The 20,595-nt window shown below is 34.0% G+C and overlaps 1 protein-coding gene across 5 annotated transcripts in view; it reads right to left on the bottom strand.

Moving 5' to 3' along the window:
• Nucleotides 1–247: 247 nt before the first annotated feature.
• Nucleotides 248–20,595, bottom strand: part of LOC126814438 (condensin complex subunit 3) — a 60,108-nt gene continuing 39,760 nt past the window's right edge. For all 5 annotated transcript variants that reach the window (XM_050539542.2, XM_050539543.2, XM_050539547.2 and 2 more), the window contains 11 exons: nucleotides 20,308–20,484; nucleotides 13,850–13,957; nucleotides 13,559–13,678; nucleotides 12,557–12,799; nucleotides 10,772–10,953; nucleotides 10,245–10,419; nucleotides 9,031–9,201; nucleotides 6,025–6,262; nucleotides 4,272–4,365; nucleotides 3,803–3,907; nucleotides 248–370 (listed from right to left, as the gene is read on the bottom strand). In XM_050539542.2, coding sequence (XP_050395499.1) covers nucleotides 325–370; nucleotides 3,803–3,907; nucleotides 4,272–4,365; nucleotides 6,025–6,262; nucleotides 9,031–9,201; nucleotides 10,245–10,419; nucleotides 10,772–10,953; nucleotides 12,557–12,799; nucleotides 13,559–13,678; nucleotides 13,850–13,957; nucleotides 20,308–20,484 — 1,659 coding nt within the window. In that variant the 3' untranslated portion in view covers nucleotides 248–324. The remainder of the gene's footprint in view (nucleotides 371–3,802; nucleotides 3,908–4,271; nucleotides 4,366–6,024; nucleotides 6,263–9,030; nucleotides 9,202–10,244; nucleotides 10,420–10,771; nucleotides 10,954–12,556; nucleotides 12,800–13,558; nucleotides 13,679–13,849; nucleotides 13,958–20,307; nucleotides 20,485–20,595) is intronic.

The following is a 20,595-nucleotide window of genomic DNA, read 5'->3' as shown; positions in this document are numbered from 1 at the left end:
GGGCACGTAACCTATCTTTTACTCAAAAGTGTCTGGATGTAATGGACGACACTTGGAACCAGTTTTCAGTCTATTATTTATAGATGATTAATGGTCATAGCTTATTAAGTACAACATGATCGTTTATTTAGTGATTATAATTATGTGAAACTGATTTGAGGCTTGGCATATATATAAATATTGTGGCGTAATTGTCGAGATATAAGGAGATATATGGAGATATTTATTTATGGTGGGTCACCCTACCAAGAGGTCCAAAGAATTTTTATTAAGGTGAGAATACATTAATGATAAAGTGAATTAATAATGAACATTGTGGTTGTACTACATTTCTGAGTTAGACACTTCAAATAATGCTGATCTTGATGATCTAAAAAGAAAAGAAAACATGTCTTGGTGTGTGGTAAATAGGAATAAAAGATAGTTGCTGGGGGCAAATGTTTCATTGCCTGATAACCTCATCCCTCCAAGTCACTAGAGGTGGCAGAAGCTTTTTAAAAAGTGACAAACTAGTTCTAGACTTATGCACATGAACACCCTCTTTTAATCATGTACCATTTTAGTGATGTGCTTTTTAGTATATCCACATCCAAGAAATCTTGATCAAAAGAACTCATGCAATGATCCCGGATGGTATACTAATCCGAAATAACTCTCAGAAACCATGTTCTGTCAGTAGTGGATTATAGCGGAGGCCTGAGCCTCCAACCCAAATCTTTTTGAAAATCTCCAAAAATAATGGAGGGGCTCCCAGTCCATGATAAGGGTCCCTGAACTGAAAAAAAGGGCCCCTTTGACTTCAGTGCAATAGCCTCGAGTCCAAGAAAAGAGCTCTGAATTGGAGAAAAGTATCCCGTTTACGTCAATGCTAGAGCCACTGTGCATTTCTCCAATACAATAGCAAGGCTGATGCATTGCCTTTTGTTTTCTTACCTTGTTCAATGAGCTGAATTGGGCACTCGGATATTCATTCGCGTTTGTTACGATTGGAGTCTGTTGATATCGGCATACCCAAATATTGTGTATCCTATCCGCGGGTTTGGGAGAGAGAGAGAGAAATGGTATTTCCTGTCCACTCGACACAAACTAAGTCATTTTGGGACTGACATATGGTTCAATTTTATTTCAATAATTCGCTTGCGCGTAGGGGTCTTTAGCAGTGGGAGGAAATCGGAGGACCCAGAGAAAACCCAAGAGGTTGGACAGGCGACCCTAATCCTTGTCACATACAACCGGGGAATCGAAACCACGCCAGTTGACTCAATGACAGACCTTATGATATAGCGTGCACTTGCTAATCCTTCGGCCATCCAACCCAGGTTTGGGTTATGGGTGTTTGTTTATTTGTGGTACCATCCTGATCACATACTATTAGCTATCCAGGTGACCAAACTCTAGTGTGAATTGCAAATCACCTGCGTTCCCATAAGAGTTCAGTAGTCATAAAAGTTTGTCTCTGTGCCTATCTGCACCACAGGTATTGTGAGCCCCTTCCCCCCTATAATTTTTTCAAAAATATTAATTTTTACAAGGCTAAGAACAATTAAAAGTCAAACATTTGTTTGCTTTGCTTAATTTTTTTCAAACAAATTTATCCAACAACTGAAATAACTTTTACTGAATCTCTGGTGGCCCTCCAGTTGACGAAGGACCCTGCTGCAAGTCAAAGTAAGAATTCCCGTAAAATATTAAAAAGTGAAATATGTTGCATGTCCAATGTCTCATAATTAGTGGTGCGGATATTTTGCGGATCATTTTTGTTTCCAAGGAGTGGGGTATTAACCATTGCAACACCCCTCTCCATCTTAATCGGGCAAAAATTCCCCCATATCACACTGCATGGGGTATGGCTGTCTTCATTAGTCCAGTTGGAGCAGGAGGGCGTCAAACCTAATTTCATTGGTTTATCTACAGATTTGGACAACAAAATTGTCAATTCCAGTTTGTATCTAAACCCACAGGAAAGTGCTCTAAACAGGGTTGTCGGTAATTTTTCACAGTTGATTAGCAGTGCTGCTTATCAAAAAGTCCAATTTTGCCAAATTTGATTAGCAAATGTAAAAATTGATAAGCAGTTTTTCAGTTTCAACTTAAAACACCTAAACAACAAGATATTACTTTAATTTTAATTCATAACAAAGGATTAGATTTCATTCTTAAATCTTAAGATTGTTTTTTTTAGCACTGCTACAGTAGTTTGTGAATGTGATGTAAACTTTTGGTTAAGTCTTATGTCTGAAGCTAATTCTCAATTTCTTGGCAGTGGCTTCCAAAGCCCCACTCATTTAATTCATATTTCTTCGTTAGAAAACAATTTTGTCTGCTTTTTATCGTGTGTTACTGTTTTTGTTCAATCGGACGGACATGGTATTTTAAGAATAATCTGGATTAACTAGACACACGCGATATAAACAATAATATTTTACGGGAATTCTTACTTTGATTTCTCATTTTACAATACCTATACACATATTTATTTTTTTATATTTTATTTTCAATAATTGGGGGATACACTGGATTTATTTTTTTCAAATTGAATACTGATATAATTACTCGAAATTGACACGTCTCGCAACATGAGTGGTACCATAGAACTGTTATATACGATCTATGGTGGTACTACTTGATTCCCTATTTCCGGTTTAATAGTCCCTATTCATTGAGTTATGTCCCTGTATTATTAATACTCTTCAAAAAAAAGTAGGGGATATTCAGAAACAATACAAAACTGCGGAAATGCACTGCTGTTTTTATTAGAGGTAACCTGTGTATGTTAATAACAGGCCAATTGCCTACACATGAACAGTTGATATGGGCGGCTTATCTGACAGCCCCATTTCACTTTCAAGGAGATACACTGTCAAAAGTGAAAATAGACGTTTTTGATTTTTGTCTTAATAATGAGTAATTGCTTCACCAATCCTCAGACATTCAGCAATTCGTCGTGGCATGCTCCTAATCAACTTTCCAATCACGATTTGGGGCAATCTGACCCACTTCTCATGCCGTGCCACGGCCAATTCTTGCAGTGTTGTCGGTTGACGTTGACGTCGACGAACACGTGTCCCGATCAAATTAAATGTAACACACTAAAGCAAAGATACGCTAAACAGTAAATCTTATGCAAGAACCGATAGAAAAGCAAACATGGATAGGATAAACTAGCAAGCTGCAGTTTTCATCAACCCTTCCTTGAAGTGTCAAATTTGACAATGAACTCCTCCCACGTGTATGGCGCTATTGCGTGTCATACATGTTGGGGCGAAAAGTTCTTTATCTGTGAACATACTCTCAAAGTATGTTTATCATATCACAACCTGCATAGGTATTTGCATTTCAATATCCTCTACTTTTTTGAAGAGTATATGATATAATGAATTGTGTCTGGGTAGTCAAGAAGAAAATGTCACACAGAGAATTCATGAAAGTGTTGAGAAAGCCTTCTAGTCCTTAAAATGTGGATAAATCTTCGTTTCAATATCCAAAATGACAGGCATATTAATAATTCGCAAAGTACAAAATATGTATCACAAATTGCGCTGCAATACTGGTTGTCGGCAGCCCTGGCTCTAAATCTCATCTACGGGATGTAATTTTCTAAATTTTCCGGTTGGCCCTGAAACCCTTGTCACTAGGGCACTTCGGAACAAGTCGCCTCCCTGTACATGTACTTTTGTTTTTCTTGTTCAGGATCTGAACATATAAGTTCTAGTACATTCTTAAGTGTAGTAATTGTTTGTTTTATCTCCTTCAAACCAAGATTTGGGGCTAAATGATAAGTTAAAAGAAAAAATTAAAATACCTAGAAGATCTAACTGGACTATTATTATCTAGCAGTAATGGTTCTAAGTTTTTAGTTACTTTAGATTTTCCACCAGCAGCTTCAGTAATAGGGTTCTCTTGATCTCTGAAAAAAAAGTACCATATACCCAATTGAACCACAAAAGTATTATTTTTTTTCTGCACAGTATATTCCTTACTTCTCTCTCAATAATACTTATTGACCATCTCTCAATAATACTCATTGCACATCATTATTGAATTTGAGGTGGGTTGAGTGGTTGAACGAGTGCAGGTACCTACTTTGATAGATTTTTGCTGCCCACCTTTCACTTTTAAAAAAAAACCAATATGCAAATAAATTACCCAAAAAAACACAGATTTGGTTGAATGAACATCCCTCGCTTTCTTGGCTTGAACCTGCATATTGGTATGCCATGTAGAGTAATTTATTGATGGAAAATATTTAAAATTAATGGAATAAAGCTCACCTCTCAGCTTTTTTAGCATTACGTTTTGTTGTTGATTTTGATTGGACAGATGGTACTGTTAATAAATTAGGTCCTGGAGTTTTAACTGATTTAGCTGAAAACAAAACAAGTCTATAATTATAAAAAATTCATCCAAAACATTACAACAGAAGAGAAAACTCAAGAAATGAAATGGGGTTTAACGACCCACTCTTCCACACAGCCTGGATTAATTAAGACAGACGTAAGCCTTACAGTGTGCTATGAGGGAAATTTTACCTAGATAGTAGCTCTTATATCAAATTCCAACTGTAAGTAAGGCTTATTTTTCGTGCACACAGATTCGATTTTTGGCCCCATCCGAACAACTAGACACTGTCATTGACAGGCCCTCCGTCCTGCACCACTGGCAAGGGAAAACCTTGCTGGAAAAATCGTGGGGAAATTTCTTGACCAATACTGGGATCGAACCCCGGACTCTTCAAGAACTGAACTGTTGATTTATTTACATCTGAACATGCATGTAGTTGATTCAAAATAAAGTTTAAAGAACAAGGCCTCTTTGACCTAGGTCATCTGTTGATGAATACAAATACGTTTTTTGGCCTTGTCTACAAATTAAAAAAAAACAAATCCAATAAAATCATAGATCAGTGGTCAGTTCTAATTCTAAATATTCTCTTCAAAAAAAGTATGCAGGTTGCGATATGATAAATAGTCATGGACACTTGACATGCTTTGAGAGTATGTTCACAGATGAAGAACTAATCGCTCCAACAGAACCACTGAGCTGCACATGCGACACGCAATAGTGCCATACACGAGGGAGGGGTTCATTGTCAAATTTGACACTTCAAGGAAGAGTTGATGAAAACTGCCATGTGCTGGTTTATCTATCCATGTTTGCTTTCCTATCGGTTCTTGTATAAGATTTACTGTTTAGCATATCTTTGCTTTAGTGTGTTACGTTTAATTTGATCTGGAGACATGTTTGTCGATGTCAACCGACAACACTGCAAGAATTGGCCGTGGCACTGCAAGAGGAGAGGGTCAGATTGCCCCAAATCGTGATTGGACGGTTGATTAGGAGCATGCCACGACGAATTGCTGAATGTTTTTTGAAGAGTATATATCAACAAATCCTAAAGAACAAGCTTTAAAATTATGAACACAGTACTGTTCTAAGCTTTAACAGTACAAATCTGAATTGTAAAATAATTCTGAGAAATGTGATCAAAGATTACCATCCAAATGTTTTGAAATTCAATAGGCTTCACAAGGTTTCATGCATTTGAAAATAAACAGGGAAATGTAGGTATATCAAACCCCATAAATTTCAACCTTATAGATCTAACTTCAGTAGAAACAAATGTATGATACATTTTATTTGGCAATATCAAACAAAGTTTATTTAAACATACTACAAGCCAAACATTGCTAAATTTTTACTTGCAAAGACAAATGCTTCAACCCCCCCCCCCAAAAAAAAACCCCAACACAACTCTGTTAAATTTCTATTCCTTGTTTCCATTATTGCAATTTCTGATAATCAATTTACAGTGATTGCCTTTGATTTTGTTAAAGAGTATTTTTATATGTATTTAATATAGTCGTTGGTAAAGATAGAATGAATTACTAAACCTTTTATCACAGTGCTAAACAGTAGCTAAAATAATGCCACCTTGACTGGATATGGCAGATGTTTCCAATATTTTACAATCGAATAAAGGATTAACTATTATAATAATTGTTATTTATCAACATTTCATGTTACCTCGTGGTTTTCTGGGTTTTTTAGTTGCTGTAGCAGGTTGTTCAGGTGATATAGATGTCTCAGCTAATGTTTGTGATAAATTATCTACATCATCAATATTACAAGCACCACCATCTTTGTCCCCCACACTGCTACCCGGTGAGTGACATGTTTCAACACCCGTTATTTTCTTTAATAACTCTTCTACTGATTCTTCAAATTTCTTTATAGACTTGACACAAAGTTTATCTTTAACCACCTACAAATAAACACATAGATTCTATAAATTTAGGCTAAACAAAATAAATGTCTTGTTTCTTGGGAGGACGGCTTCTTTTTACCCCATTGCTGGCAAGATTGTGTAAAATAAAATTTGGGTATTGCTGAAAATTGTACCGGCGGGAGGGTATCTTTTTTTTTTTTTTTTTTTTTTTAATAATTGAGAAGTTATCAATTGTCTAGTACAGTTTTGCTTTCATTTATTGTACATTTATTGTAAAACATATATAAAAAGGAAAATAATTTTCCATATTTAATTCATATTACTGACTTCAAGTTCACATCAGTAATATTCCTGAATAAATTACTGATTTTTTCTACTACTGCCATAGCCAAAATAAGCTGATACAGCACCATGGAATTTCTTCATATTTAACACAAATTGTTGTTTTTGTCTATCATGTAACTTCCAAAAGTTTTTTTTCATTTGTGGATGATAGTATAGACCGGTGATTCTCAACCAGTGTGCCATGAAAATTTGAACGGCACACTAAGAAAATGTGCAAAACAATGTGATCCCAACTGAGTATTCACTGGTGTCTACTGGAAAGTTAATAACTGTGTTATTCTTTATCCCTGTCTACGGTTGTATTCCGTCTGACTTACGTTTTTATTTTGCAAAATTCAAATATTTTTCATATATATTTAGCCAGGTGTGCTGCTATTTTTTCATGTGTTCCAAGGTGTGCCATTGGCAAAAGAAGGTTGAGAAGTTGGCAAAAGAAGGTTGAGAACTACTGGTATAGACAAACGGCACAATGATCATGTGACAACCATAATTGAAATTGGTTTTAAATAAAATTCTGTACGACTATGCCATAGCTGTCCATAATAACAACAATATTTTTAAAACTAAGCCTCTGTCAGCATGTGTATCAAACCAGCGGCTGCCAGACAGGATATGCCCACATTTTGCAAGAGATGGATAGAGAACAAGCTAAAAACAAACGTGATTTTTTGTACAATCAGGGGCAATAATCCAGAAAGTTATGGCCTGAAATGTGCAAATATCAAAAGGGACAGAGATCTTTGGGATATAAAGATATGTTTTAAGTTTCATCAAAATCGGATAAAAATTGTGACCTCAAGTGGGTTCACACTCTACAACCTTCATATTACACACTTGCGTACAAAGCGCTGCAGTTTCATTTCGATTTTCCCGAAATATGAATTCAACCTTCATTATGGTGAATGTTGATGTATTTAAACCGTTTTTAAAATCAGAAAAAAATTGTGACCTCTAGAGAATCCGCAAGCTAAAAATGCGATTTATCGAACAATTAGGGGCCATAATCCAGGAAGTTAAGTTCTGGTATCTGCGATTATCAAAAGGAACCAAGATATTAGACTTAGTGTGTAATGATGATATATTCACATGTTTATTTTTAAATCGGATCAAAATTGTGACCTCTACATGGACCACAAGCTAAAAATGTGATTTTTTGTTCAATCAAGAGCCATAATTCAGGAAGTTATGATCCGATATGCGCGAATATCCAAAGGAACCAATATCTTTGGGTTATAAACATGTATTTCAAGTTATATTGAAATCGGATCAAAATTGTGACCTCTAGGGGGTCCACAACATTGATTTACCAGATGTTTACACTACTTGTGTACGAGGGGCGGCCATTTTGTCCGGCAGTTTTTGCCCGATTTACACAAAATTCGAACACAAACAAACATTACGGAGTAACGGTGATACATGTATATTCAAATGTTTTTTTTTAAATCGAATAATAATTGTGACCTCTGGAGGGTCCACAACTTTGATATACCAGATATTAACACTATTTGCGTACGAGGGCAGTTTTGGTCTGATTTTCATGAAATTCAAACCCAACCTCTTTTAAGGTGGAACGGTGATATATTGTAACGTTTTTTTTTAAATCGGATAAAAATTGTGACCTTTTTTCATACAATCAGGGGCCATAATTCAGGAAGTTATGGTCCGATATGCGAAAATATCATAAGGAACCGAGATCTGTGGGTTATAAACATACATTTCAAGTTTAAACCAAATCGGATAAAAATTGTGACCTCTACAGGGTTCACAAGCTAAAAACGTGATTTTTCGTACAATGAGGTGCCACAATCCATGAAGTTACAGTCCAATACATGCCAATATCGATAGGAACCGAGATCTTAGGGTGATACACCTATATTTCAAGTTTCATTGAAATCGGATAAAAATTGTGACCTGTAGAGTGTTCACATTTTGACAAATCATCTGTCGTAACCAAACAAAATGGCTACGTTGAGCATAAACCTGCAACCATTTTTCTGGTTACGCCAAAATTTGAAAATTTGTGGCCTGAAATCAGATGAAAATTGTTACCTCTAGGGTGTCTACAAACTAAACACGTGATTTTTCGTACAATCAGGGGCCATAATATATGAAGATATGGTGTGATACATGCCAATATCGAAAAGAACCAAGATCTTTGGGAGATAGACCTTTATTTCAAGTTTTGTCAAAATCAGATAAAAATTGTGACCTGTAGAGTGTCCACAAACAAATTGTGGACAGACAGACAGACGGACGGAGGCGATGACAATAAACGTCCACATGAAAATGTGGGCGTATAAAAATAACAAAACATCTAAGATGCTGAATTTAATCAAATTAAGAATTTGTTCACACTTTCGGGTAAATAATTATATAGTGGTATTAAAATATACAATAAAATCGTAAATTTAGAACATCCCTGTAAATACTGACTAATAATTGTAGGAAAAATCCCTTACCTCTAACATCTGTTCACATAACACAGCTACAGCTTTCAAGTTTGACTCATTATCAGAACTTAAATCTAACTGATTTAATATTCTAGTCCATAGTTTGAGATTAAATGTATCTGGGTTTGATATAACTTCATTACACACTTTAATACATACATTATCATGACCTGGATTATCCTGAAAAAGATAACAGACAATTCTCAGGTATTATTATAAAATAAACTGGTTATAATCAAAATGCCCATATGATAAAACAATGGCTATGATAACATGTTACTGATGTGCCTAAAGCTCTGTACACACTGCCAACATTTTCGGTAACATGTTGAGCAACATGTTGAGCAGGTGCAATGTTGGTGAAAAAGTTGATAGTGTGTACAGTTTGGAAACATTAGGAAACATTCCGCAACTTGTTGTCCAAATGTTGCCAAAATAAATACAAGATCAATTTTGTTGCCGAGATGCTAATGACGTTTTATCCAATCAGAAATGAGCCATAAATCACATAATCTATCTGGAGTCAAGTGATGTAGACAAAATGGCAGCTACCAGCAAGGAATGGTTGTTAAGTTGCCCAACATGTTGTTGAACTGTTGCCATGTGTATACAGGGCCAAATTTTTGTTGCCCAGGTGTGTTGCCGAGATGTTTCTGAAAATGTTGGCAGCGTGTACAGAGCTTAACTACCAACAAAATTAATTTGATGATAAATTCAATAGCTGGTTAAGTTACAGTGATTCATATTTCAGACAAATTGGTTTTAATATATTTCTCTGACGATTTTAAATAGCATGCAGACACTTTGTTAGATACTAGCTGCTATTTTACTTGTTGATCTAATATAAATAACATTATGTTTTATTAAATAAACATTCTGGACATGCCATTTAATTTCTATTGGTTGATAGAAGCATCACAGATAAAAATAAGTTTTGCGGCTGGAACAAGTGACCTAATTGTTCAATGACATATTGACAGAACTAATTTGTTGACTAAGCATCAGTTCTTGGTGAACTTGTATGTTTTTATCAATACTAGTCAGCTTTCAAAGCAAAGTTGTTATTAATGTGTGGTGTTGACTACCCGGAACTAATGATCTGGCATGATTCACCAGGTGAGAGTCACCAGAAAAGGTGGAGAACCATGCCTGGGCAAAGACGTCATTTTCAACACAATCTCATGGTTGTTTTGACTTTGATAAGACTGAATATTTTAACCAACCATCTTGGATGTATCTGTATTCTGATGTAGGACTAAACGTCTTGTATTAACTAACTGTACAAGTATATCAGATACTTTAGTTAAATCTACATCTGATAATGGACTGGATGTTGGAGCATTCATCAATGTTTTTAACGTCAACATAAAGGCTTCTTCTGTTAATTCTTGGTTACACCTGTAAAAGTCAAACAGATTGTAAAATATAGCTTAATAAGTTTGGATTCATTTTGAATGAATATAATTAAGATTATACCACACTTCAACTTAAAAGGGGAATTCCCTTGATTATGTAACTACTCGTAATCTCACGATAAGACCCATTTTTCAATAGGATTCAGGAGAAAAGATGGAAATACACAACATAAAAGTATTATTATAGAAACAAGAGCTGACAGCATCAGTATGTAAAGAAAATTAACCCAAATGTACATGATACAATATTAATAATGCATTTACTTGTGGGAGTACAACATTTTAAGTTGAAATGTGCCAGCGTGAATGTACCGGTAATGACAATATCATTTTACCTTGCAGCAAATGAGAATATAGGGAAAAACGCTCCCAAACATTGTCTTAAATGATGATCATCTTCGGTAACGGGATTACACCATAATAATAATAAATGTGATAATATCTTAGATGATACTAATCTACCAGATAACATTAGTTTAGCTAATCCTTCAGCTGCTACAGTTCTTAACTCCACACTCTAATAAAATAAACATAAAATATTTTAATAAACAAAGAAGAAAAAAATATATATACATATAGTAGGAGAGCTAGCTGACCGTTATTCCTAAACTCGCGGACAAAATTGGCACTATGCCTAACAGAGGCACCATCATGTCCGATGATCAGAATGGGAGTTCTTAAGTTGCACGTTCCGTAAGTTTAGGGGCTGTACGCCTCCGAAATCGCGGAAAAGTTGATTTAATTAAAATTTTTGCGGACAAAGTTAATCTTTGCTACATTTGTTAACGTTGCTAAGTCAAACTTGAAAAGTGCCCTTCAGAACAAAAAATCACCTGGCTTCTGGCTTCAGAACGCCCCCTAGTGACCCATGTATCTAGGTTTATTTCAAAATATGACGGACAACTTTGATTCCTCTTTCAGCTGATAGAATATGGTCCAAAAGTAAATAAAACTTCAGAACAAATAATCCCCTGGCTTCCTACTCCAGAACGGGTTCCAAGCTGAACACATCACAAAATCCCGGTAGAATTAGTAGAATACTGATTTGTTTCAAGTATGGCGGACAAAATTCTTCTTTCGTGCGAATGGTGCCACGATTGACCTATACATATAAAGTGACCTCAAGAAGAGAATATCATCTGGTTTCTGTATTTCAGAACGCCCCCTTGTGACCCCAATAGACATATTTATTTCAAATATTACAGACAACTTTGATTCCTGTTTCGGCTTATTCGGGTATGGCCCCAAAGTAAATAAAACACAACTTCAGAACAAAAAATCTCCTGGCTTCCTACTCCAGAACCGGTTCCAAGCTGAACACATTACGAAATCCCAGTAGAAGACTGATTTGTTTCAAGTATGGCGGACAAAATTCTGAAGTTGTGTTTTATTTACTTTGGGACCATACCCAATCAGCTGAAAAAGGAATCAAAGTTGTCCGTCATATTTTGAAATAAAACTAAGTTGATGCGTTCTGAAGCCAGGGGATTTTTTGTTCTGAAGGGCACTTTTCAAGTTTGCCTTAGCAACGTGAACAAAATGTAGCAAAGATTAACTTTGTCTGCAAAAATTTGAATTAAATCGACTTTTCCACGATTTAGGGGCATACAGCCCCTAAACCCAGGGGATGTCCAACTTAAGAATTACCATTCTGATAATCAGCCATGATGGTGCCTTCGTTAGGCATAGTGCCAATTTTGTCCAGGGGTTTAGGAATAACAGTCAGCTAGCTCCCCTACTAAGTAATAATATAAGGGTTTTCTATAAGGTAACATATATGTGTTTACACAACATAAAACTCAGCCACATATTTACACTGTTACCTTGTTATAATTACATGATGCTGCGAGGTATCTGTGTTGAGGGATCAGTTCACATTAATGCAGAACAAATTCAGCTTTGTAATGTTATGTAAATTTAATGCTAAATGGTATTTGTTTTATTAAAACTCTAACATGTAATAGTAACTAGATGACACATAACTCAAGTTTGTGTGGAATTGACAGAAATGTGACGTTTGTAAAGTTAAGATACGATTATTCTAATTTTGTTCTTGTTTTACACAAATTTGCTTAATATATTTTACTAAAGTAAAGGAACATTTATTTCTAAATATTTACCTCACTATCTAAGAATGAACTGAGTATAGCTATAAGTTTAGCTGCTATATTAACAGGTTCATCTTGTTGTTTGTCTGTAGTAGTTTCAATAGTAGTATCATCAAATATATCTATAGTACTATCTACAGTACTATCAATATTCTTCTCATTATCTTTTAATATATTTATACCATACATATGTACTAAATCAAACAAACATTTTAGAGCACTGGTTCGAACTTCTTCTGTATCAACTTGTGATATCTAAAATATCAAATTTATATTATTCAGATTATTCTTGTTGTTAATTGAGGATTTCATGTCTGCTTCCACTCAGTGATGTCCTGTGGCAGGAAACCTAAATAAACCCACCAGGTTGGGATGGCTTCCTTATCTCCAAGCCATATACGTTTCCACCAGGGACTGAATCAACAACCACAAGCAAGAGGTGAACGGCCAGTGAGAACTCAAAGTGTGACCTCTAGCTAGACCACTAGATCATATCCCAGTGTCCCCTTGACACTATTGCACCATGGACCGTTTATATGTACTGTACCAGACTCAAAGGTGTATATCTGTGAGTGTGATTTCTAATATAGACAGTTTATGACAGATTGCCAGTATTAATTCACTTGTGGAGAACAACCCACAACACTTTTCTCAATGACAAACTTGTGATCTAATGTGCAGATATTTTACCACCCAATCCCACTATCAACAAACAGAATTTATTATATTACACAACCCAATATGAAAGTGAAATTGGCATAAATTTTTCCGAAATAGTGTATTTGAACATAAAAGACCTTATGGTTCACCTTTTTCCAAGACAAAAAGATATATTCTCCTTACTGTTTGTGAATAATCAAGTACACACAGGAAAATTTGTCATATAATTTATCCTTAGATATCCCATGAATGAAATAAGATAACATAGAATCCCTGGGACTGCTTATTGACAAGGGTACAACAAATAAAAGGTATATATATATATATAGAATACTAATACAAAGTTTCACTTACTTGCATTAATAACGGTAAATAAAGTAAAACTATATCTTGTTTTAGATGACAACATAAAGCTAATGATGTTACAGCTTCATTTCTTACACTTTCATCTTCACTCTGAATACCTGGTAATATCTAAAACAATATAACACATCACATTCAAATACACACCAATACATCATGATGTAAACCAGAGCTGGAACAATATAATGTAATTCACATTCCCATATTATACAAATCAAAGAGGACTATTTTATTATTAAGAACTAATACAATGAGTATGGATATTTAAGAGATTTAGTGTACCTGAGATTCTAACATCATCTGTAACGTGGGTGATAATGTTTTTAATGGTAATAACTTCAACATTTCACTGATTATAGTTAAACACTTTAATAATGTAGCTGGATCATTCTACAAAATACAATTACAAAAAATGAAATGAAATGTGGTTTAATCGCACGTCAGCACCAACCAGCCTATATAAATATTGCGCCAAACATATGATGAGTTATACGAGACAAACTAAACAATAATCACAATAGTAATCTATATAAATATAAATAAATAAAAACAAATATCACAGTGATTATCAATTAAAAACAATTATCACAACACTTTATATATATATAATTAAAATACAACAAATGAAAATTACAAATATCCAATTACAATTTTGTGTAAAAATTTGTCTCTTTTAGAAAGTCTAGAAATTTACTATACAGACCCAGTTGGGCGAACAATTGATATAAGGAGTGGCAACGGTAATGAGTTAATCTAATATCCTGGAGATGCTTGCACTCAATCAACAGTGTTCACATTCTGTTTGAGGCTCTCGCTTTAATATGAAAATGTGAGTTAAAAAAGTATGACCTATGCGAGAGCGACACAAAACAACCTCATCCCTCCTGTTTGTTCTGTAGGAGTTTGGCCAATCTCCTAAGAAAGGCTTAATGTGATGAAATTTGTTTGTACCTACAAGATCCCAAGAAAGCTGCCAGCAGCCATTGAAAATGACAAATAAAATTCAGATATGAGAAGATTTAAAACAGACTTGGCAGCCAAGTCTGCTTGGTCATTGCTTTTAACAACATGGAACTTATTGGACGAACACTTTTAATGTAAATAATCTACAGGTCCTGCTATGTGGTTTTTATTGCGAGCACTTCGCTTTTCCACATAAAGCCAGCCATTTCTTTTTCCTCACAGGTTTTTTCTATCCGCTCTGATGCCAAACATCAGTCAGTTGGACCTCCTGTTTTAACTTTATTATGACAAAGGGAGAAGATGACCCGCCCTCTCTTCTCACGACAGCGAACTTATAAGTGTGCTTTAAGGAACTTTTGGTATCCGAGGACTTTTTTATTTTTTGTTTTTAACAATTTTTAAGTGTAAATAATTTAATTAAATCAACCTGTCCATAATATCATATTCATTGTATTGGACGTTAAATCTGTAATAAACAACAACAACAACAATGAAGACAACGAAAGAAATTATCGTTTTTAAAAATATTGCGCAGTAATTTTAACAATAATCTTTGGATTTTAATTTTCGATACATTTTGGCATAGCCTGAGCCAGGAAACATATCTACGCTACTTTTGATTTTCGGCAAATCTTCGCAGATATTAGGCGCCAAATTTAGAAAATTTAAATTTTTACAAAAAACTTTTTTATTTATGAATATTTTTTGGTCGTCTTTTACACAGAATTAAAGAGTAAAACGAGTCATCTGACTTGAGCAAAAATGTGAAATTGGTTTGTCTCAGTAATTTTACTTGGCCACCATTGGCTAATTCAGTTTTTCAGTCCTAGATTAATTATTTATTGTTCGATTTATATAAAACAAAGTTCATATGCCTTATGTTTCAATTGTTATTTTTTTGTTACCAATAGAGTTATCTGTCATGACCGGAAGTGGCGTAATTTTACCAAAAACTACAATTTTGACAGTTTGGTACCACTTTTCGAAAGCAAATATATTTTTTTTTAACTCCTATAACTGAACGAGTGCCCTTTTTTTTTTTAATTTAAAGGCGCAAAAAACTGTGAGTTCATTTTTTTCAATTTCGATTTCATTTTCGAGCAAATTCAATTAAGAGGTGAAAAAAGGTGTAAAATTGACCTGTTTACAACCCATTCTGGCTTTTTAGATTTTAAAATATTTCTACGTAACTTTAACTTGTAGCTATTATGCATACGAAGAAAATGTATGTTAAAATTAGTTTGTAATATGAGCAGTTACCGAGAAAGAGTCAATTAATTATTATTGAATTTTCATAGAAGTGACACCATTTGATGCGTAATGTCAATTTTGACTAGGTCGAACCAATTTAACATTTTAAATTTCACCGGAAATGACGTCGTTTGGGCAAAAACTGTATTTATAGCCTTTGAAAGAAATAATTTATTCATATCAGTCGTATTTGTTATTTGTTTAAAATTTTGATATTTGATTCCAGTCAACTAATAGAATGAACCCATATAATCATACAGATAACAAAAATTGGTTTCTAACTTGTTCAGTTGCAGAGAAATAGGCGATTTTCAACAGGTCACTTTTCAAGGTTTTTGGTCCATAAAGGTGTCAATTATTATTTGATTTTCATAAAATTTTCACTGTGTGATACCTAAGGCCATTTACGATTTCATACAAGTAATTTAAGATTTTCATTATCACCGGAAGTACCGTCAATTTGGCAAAAACTTATTTTTAGTCTCTAAAACAAATACTTGTTTGAAGTAAGTGATATTCATTATTCATATAAAATTATGATATTTGATTCGTATGTGAATTTTTCCGTCTTGACATGTGAATTTTTTAGTGTTGACATGTGAATTTTTTCGTCTTGACATGTGAATTTTTTTGTCTTGACATGTGAAAAATAATTTTGTTGAATTGTTTATAAAAACCGAATATAGTGATAAAATATTTCTGTGAACAGTATAATTGACTTGACTATAACAAAATACAAGAGCAGCAGTGGAAAAAAAAATCTTTATTGATATACGTCGTTTTGTACAGAAAAAAAATGCTTGGAAGGTGATGAAAAAATTGTTATACTCGATTTTTTCTCTTTCCATACAGAAAAACGGTCTTGCAATTAATTCCACTTTGGCTTGCCATAGATTCGTATGGACAAATAGTATTAATCAATATGATCATATTGATATCACAAAATTGTTTCTAGCATCTTCCCTTGCTAAGAAATAACCAATTTTGTCAGGATCTCTTTTTTAGATTTTTTTCATTTTAATTTCAGTTTATGGGTTGTGGGTTAATTATTTATTGCCTGATTTGTGTAAAAGAAAAGCCCATAACTTTCTTCTCCCAATAAAAGTTTCTGTCGGCACCAGAAATGACATAATTTTGCCCAAAACTTGAATTTTGACGTGTCTAAAGGTGTTTTAAAAAGCAAATACTAATGTTTACAAATCTAATAGATCAAGATAAATGCTCCTACTAAAGCCGCAAAATATGTCTTGCTTAGTTCTTTTTTTATTTCGGTCTTGCATTTGCACCATACTTTCCTCTATCATTTTGACTCAAATCAGCCTGTTTGATCAACTCAATCATAGAATTTCCTGGAAAATTCGAAACTTGCTGTCTGCTGTACGGGACACTTTACAGGAAAATTTAGAACATTTTTCAAAGATGGCGCCAAAACGGAAGTTATCTACATGTACTCGCACCAAAACGGAAGTTATCTACTCACACATACGAACAAAAGCTTGAAATGTGCCTTTGAATCAATTATTATCCGGCTTTTGCAGTTTATTTCTAATCGAGCTAAGATTGAATTTCGGTCTTCGGCTAACTCAGATCTTTGCTTAACCCGGATAAAACTGGACAGTCCACTTAGATCCGACTTGTGCGAAGTTTACTGTATTATAACGAGAACAGTCAACTCTTTATAGAAAATAATTGTAACAACTTTTGGTCAGAGATTAAGAAAATCAACGGATCATGTAAATCTCTTCCTAATACGGTTGACGGTCAAATAGGTGCAAATAATATCGGTAATCTGTTTTGTAATAAATATAAGCAATTGTTCAATAGTGTCTCCTTTGATGAGGGGGATATGTCTACATTGCAGAATGACATTGAGTTTAAATTAGATAAGTGTAAGAGTAATAAGTGTAATAGAGTTCATAGTGTTTGTACAAATGAAGTAGAAAGAGCAGTGAAACATTTGAAACGTGGTAAAAAGGATGGTAATATTGGTCAAACATCAGATCATGTAATTTATGCTTCACATTCTTTCTTCATTCATTTATCGTTACTGTTAACTTCTATGATTACTCATGGTTTCTCACCCAGTAACTTTGTTCTCTCCTCAATAATATCCATCCCAAAGAACAGAAAAAAATCGTTAAATGATTCCAGTAACTATCGTGGTATTGCTCTCAGTAGTAGAGATATCTTCCAATGTTCGGATCTACAATTTGGATTCAAGGAGAAACATTCAACAACCCATTGCTCATTCGTAATAAATGAAACTATACAATATTATAATAATAGGAATTCTGACGTCTTTGTAACCCTCCTGGACGCAAGCAAGGCTTTCGACAGAGTTAATTATGTCCAATTATTTAAGTTACTGCTATCTAAGGGTATGTGTCCTTTAACAGCTCGTTTTTTTACTTAACATGTATTTAAATCAGAAAATCAGAGTAAAATGGGGTAACATTGTAACCGAAACTTTTAATGTCAGTAATGGAGTGAAGCAGGGTGGGGTTTTGTCTCCAATCTTATTTACAGTTTATCTTGACGAACTGCTGAATCGCTGTAGGACCAGTGGCCTTGGCTGCCATATTGGTCACGTTTATGTAGGAGCATTGGCTTACGCTGATGATCTCACATTCGTGACATCCAGCAGACAAGCTCTGATTGGCCTACTTAATATTGCTAAACGATATTCAGAAGAGTATGATCTTAAGTTCAATCCTGAGAAAACTAAACTTATTTTCTTTTCACATAGCAGAACATTTATTAATCAATTTAAAGACATATGTATTGATGATAAAAAGTTTTCTCGTGAAGGTTAATGTCACTATTAAAAATTTTGTATATGCATCATCTAACACAAAATATAAATTATTTAAGACTTATTGTATGCCTCTGTATGGCTGCCAATTATGGGATTTGAACCATAAAAATATTGATAGATTTTATTGTGTCTGGCGAAAAAGTGTTAGGAGGCTTCTTGGTATATCACCACGCGCACATAGCAACTTATTAAGCATAATTTGTGACGATTTGAACATAAAAACCCAATTGTATAAAAGATTTACTAAGTTTTATTTTAGTACAATGTCAAGCAACAATGAATGTTTAAGTATGTGCAGCAAGATCGCTTTAAATGGAAGCCAGTCTTCTATGTGCAATAATATTAATTTTATTTGTAAAAAGTATAACTTTAATAAACATGATGTCCTAATTGTAGGAATTTCTTCTGTTTTAAATAGAATAAATGACCTAGATCGTAATTATTATAGTGATGATGATGTAAGAACAGGGCTTACAATTAGAGAATATATCTCTTTCAGGGACTCTAATCCAAATGAAGCACTAAACCTGAATCAAATTATCAACTTTCTGTGTACTTCATAATCAAAGTGATATAATTATTTGTATATTGATTAATTATTATATATGTATAACCTATGTGTACCATGAGTACGAATAAACTATTATTATTATTATTATCTAATCTCCCATAATGTATCTTTAATTAGACATTAATTACCGTATCCAGAGCATAATCAACTCTCGATGCAATCGCTAGACTGCGATATTTAGCGGATTGGAATAGAATACATCTTTTTGAGTAATAATTAAAACGTAATGATGATCGAGGCTAGCCTAAAATTTAAAAGCTAATATCTCTGTTCAGAGTGGAGCAATTTCAGCATATTCAATTTACGTTATCTATTTTTTAAACTATTATAGCGAGAACTGTCGACTCTTTATCTAATCTTACATAATGCCCCTTTAACTCATACTTTCGCCAGGCGTTGACCTAATTAGCTACTGAATTTCACCGACTTATGCCACCTGTCGACTACCTAATGTCTAGTCACTTTTCCTAACAACGACTGTCGTTGGCCTCTTTGATGTAAAGTTTTATTGATCAAGAAAGTTATCAAAAAAGGCCAATTAGCTTCTCAAAAGTAGTTATCCAATAAATATATAGTTTGAACTAATTACCGGAATCATAAAATTTGTAGCTCACATCAAAGGTTTAGGGGTAATAAAGGTCGTAAACTCGTGAAACAATTTGCCCATCAATGGCTGCTGCCGGCCTTTTTGATGTACTGTTTTATTGATCAATAAAGTTATAAAAAAAGACGATTGGCTTTCCAAAAGTAGTTATCCAATAAGCGTATAGTTTGAACTAATGATTGAAATCATCAAACCTACACGTCACATCAATGGTTTAGGGGTTATAAGGTCGTGAACTCTCGAGAAAATTTTGTACACAAGTTTAATATTTTCACGCTCGCTCATCTAATAATTTCTTCGCTATGGAAAGTGTAATTTGTAATTATATAACATATATCCACAAGGATCACACACATACATTACTAATAAACTATTACAGTAATTGTATGGTTAAATCCACAAACCAGGAGCCCTGTTTCACAATGTTTTTATAAAGTTACATAGATTTAAATTCAATATACTTGTATAATGTGTATAAGCCATCTGCAGGATTTATGAAATGGGTGCCTGGAAATCAAAATCTCTAGACTAAATACCTTTTCATTTCTAATTTCTTCTGTTTGTGGTTGAGCTGAATCAAATAATTGAGATTTTTCAGCATCCAGTTCCGAAATTGAAGATTTTAATTCAGCAGCTCGAGCAAATTCTTGTTTCTGTACACATTCATCCATTTCATCTCTTAATTGTATAACTTTAACACGTATACCAGCTATCTGTTATAACATAGTAACATAACTTTAACACCCAGTTTAAAATATATACTAAAATAAATATAACATGTATACTAGCTATGTGTTATAAAATAACATGTATAAACTAGCTAT

This window comes from Patella vulgata, chromosome 3, assembly GCF_932274485.2.
Source record: "Patella vulgata chromosome 3, xgPatVulg1.2, whole genome shotgun sequence".
Classification (NCBI taxonomy): Eukaryota; Metazoa; Mollusca; class Gastropoda; family Patellidae; genus Patella; species Patella vulgata.
This window is presented reverse-complemented; position numbering and strand designations above follow the sequence as displayed.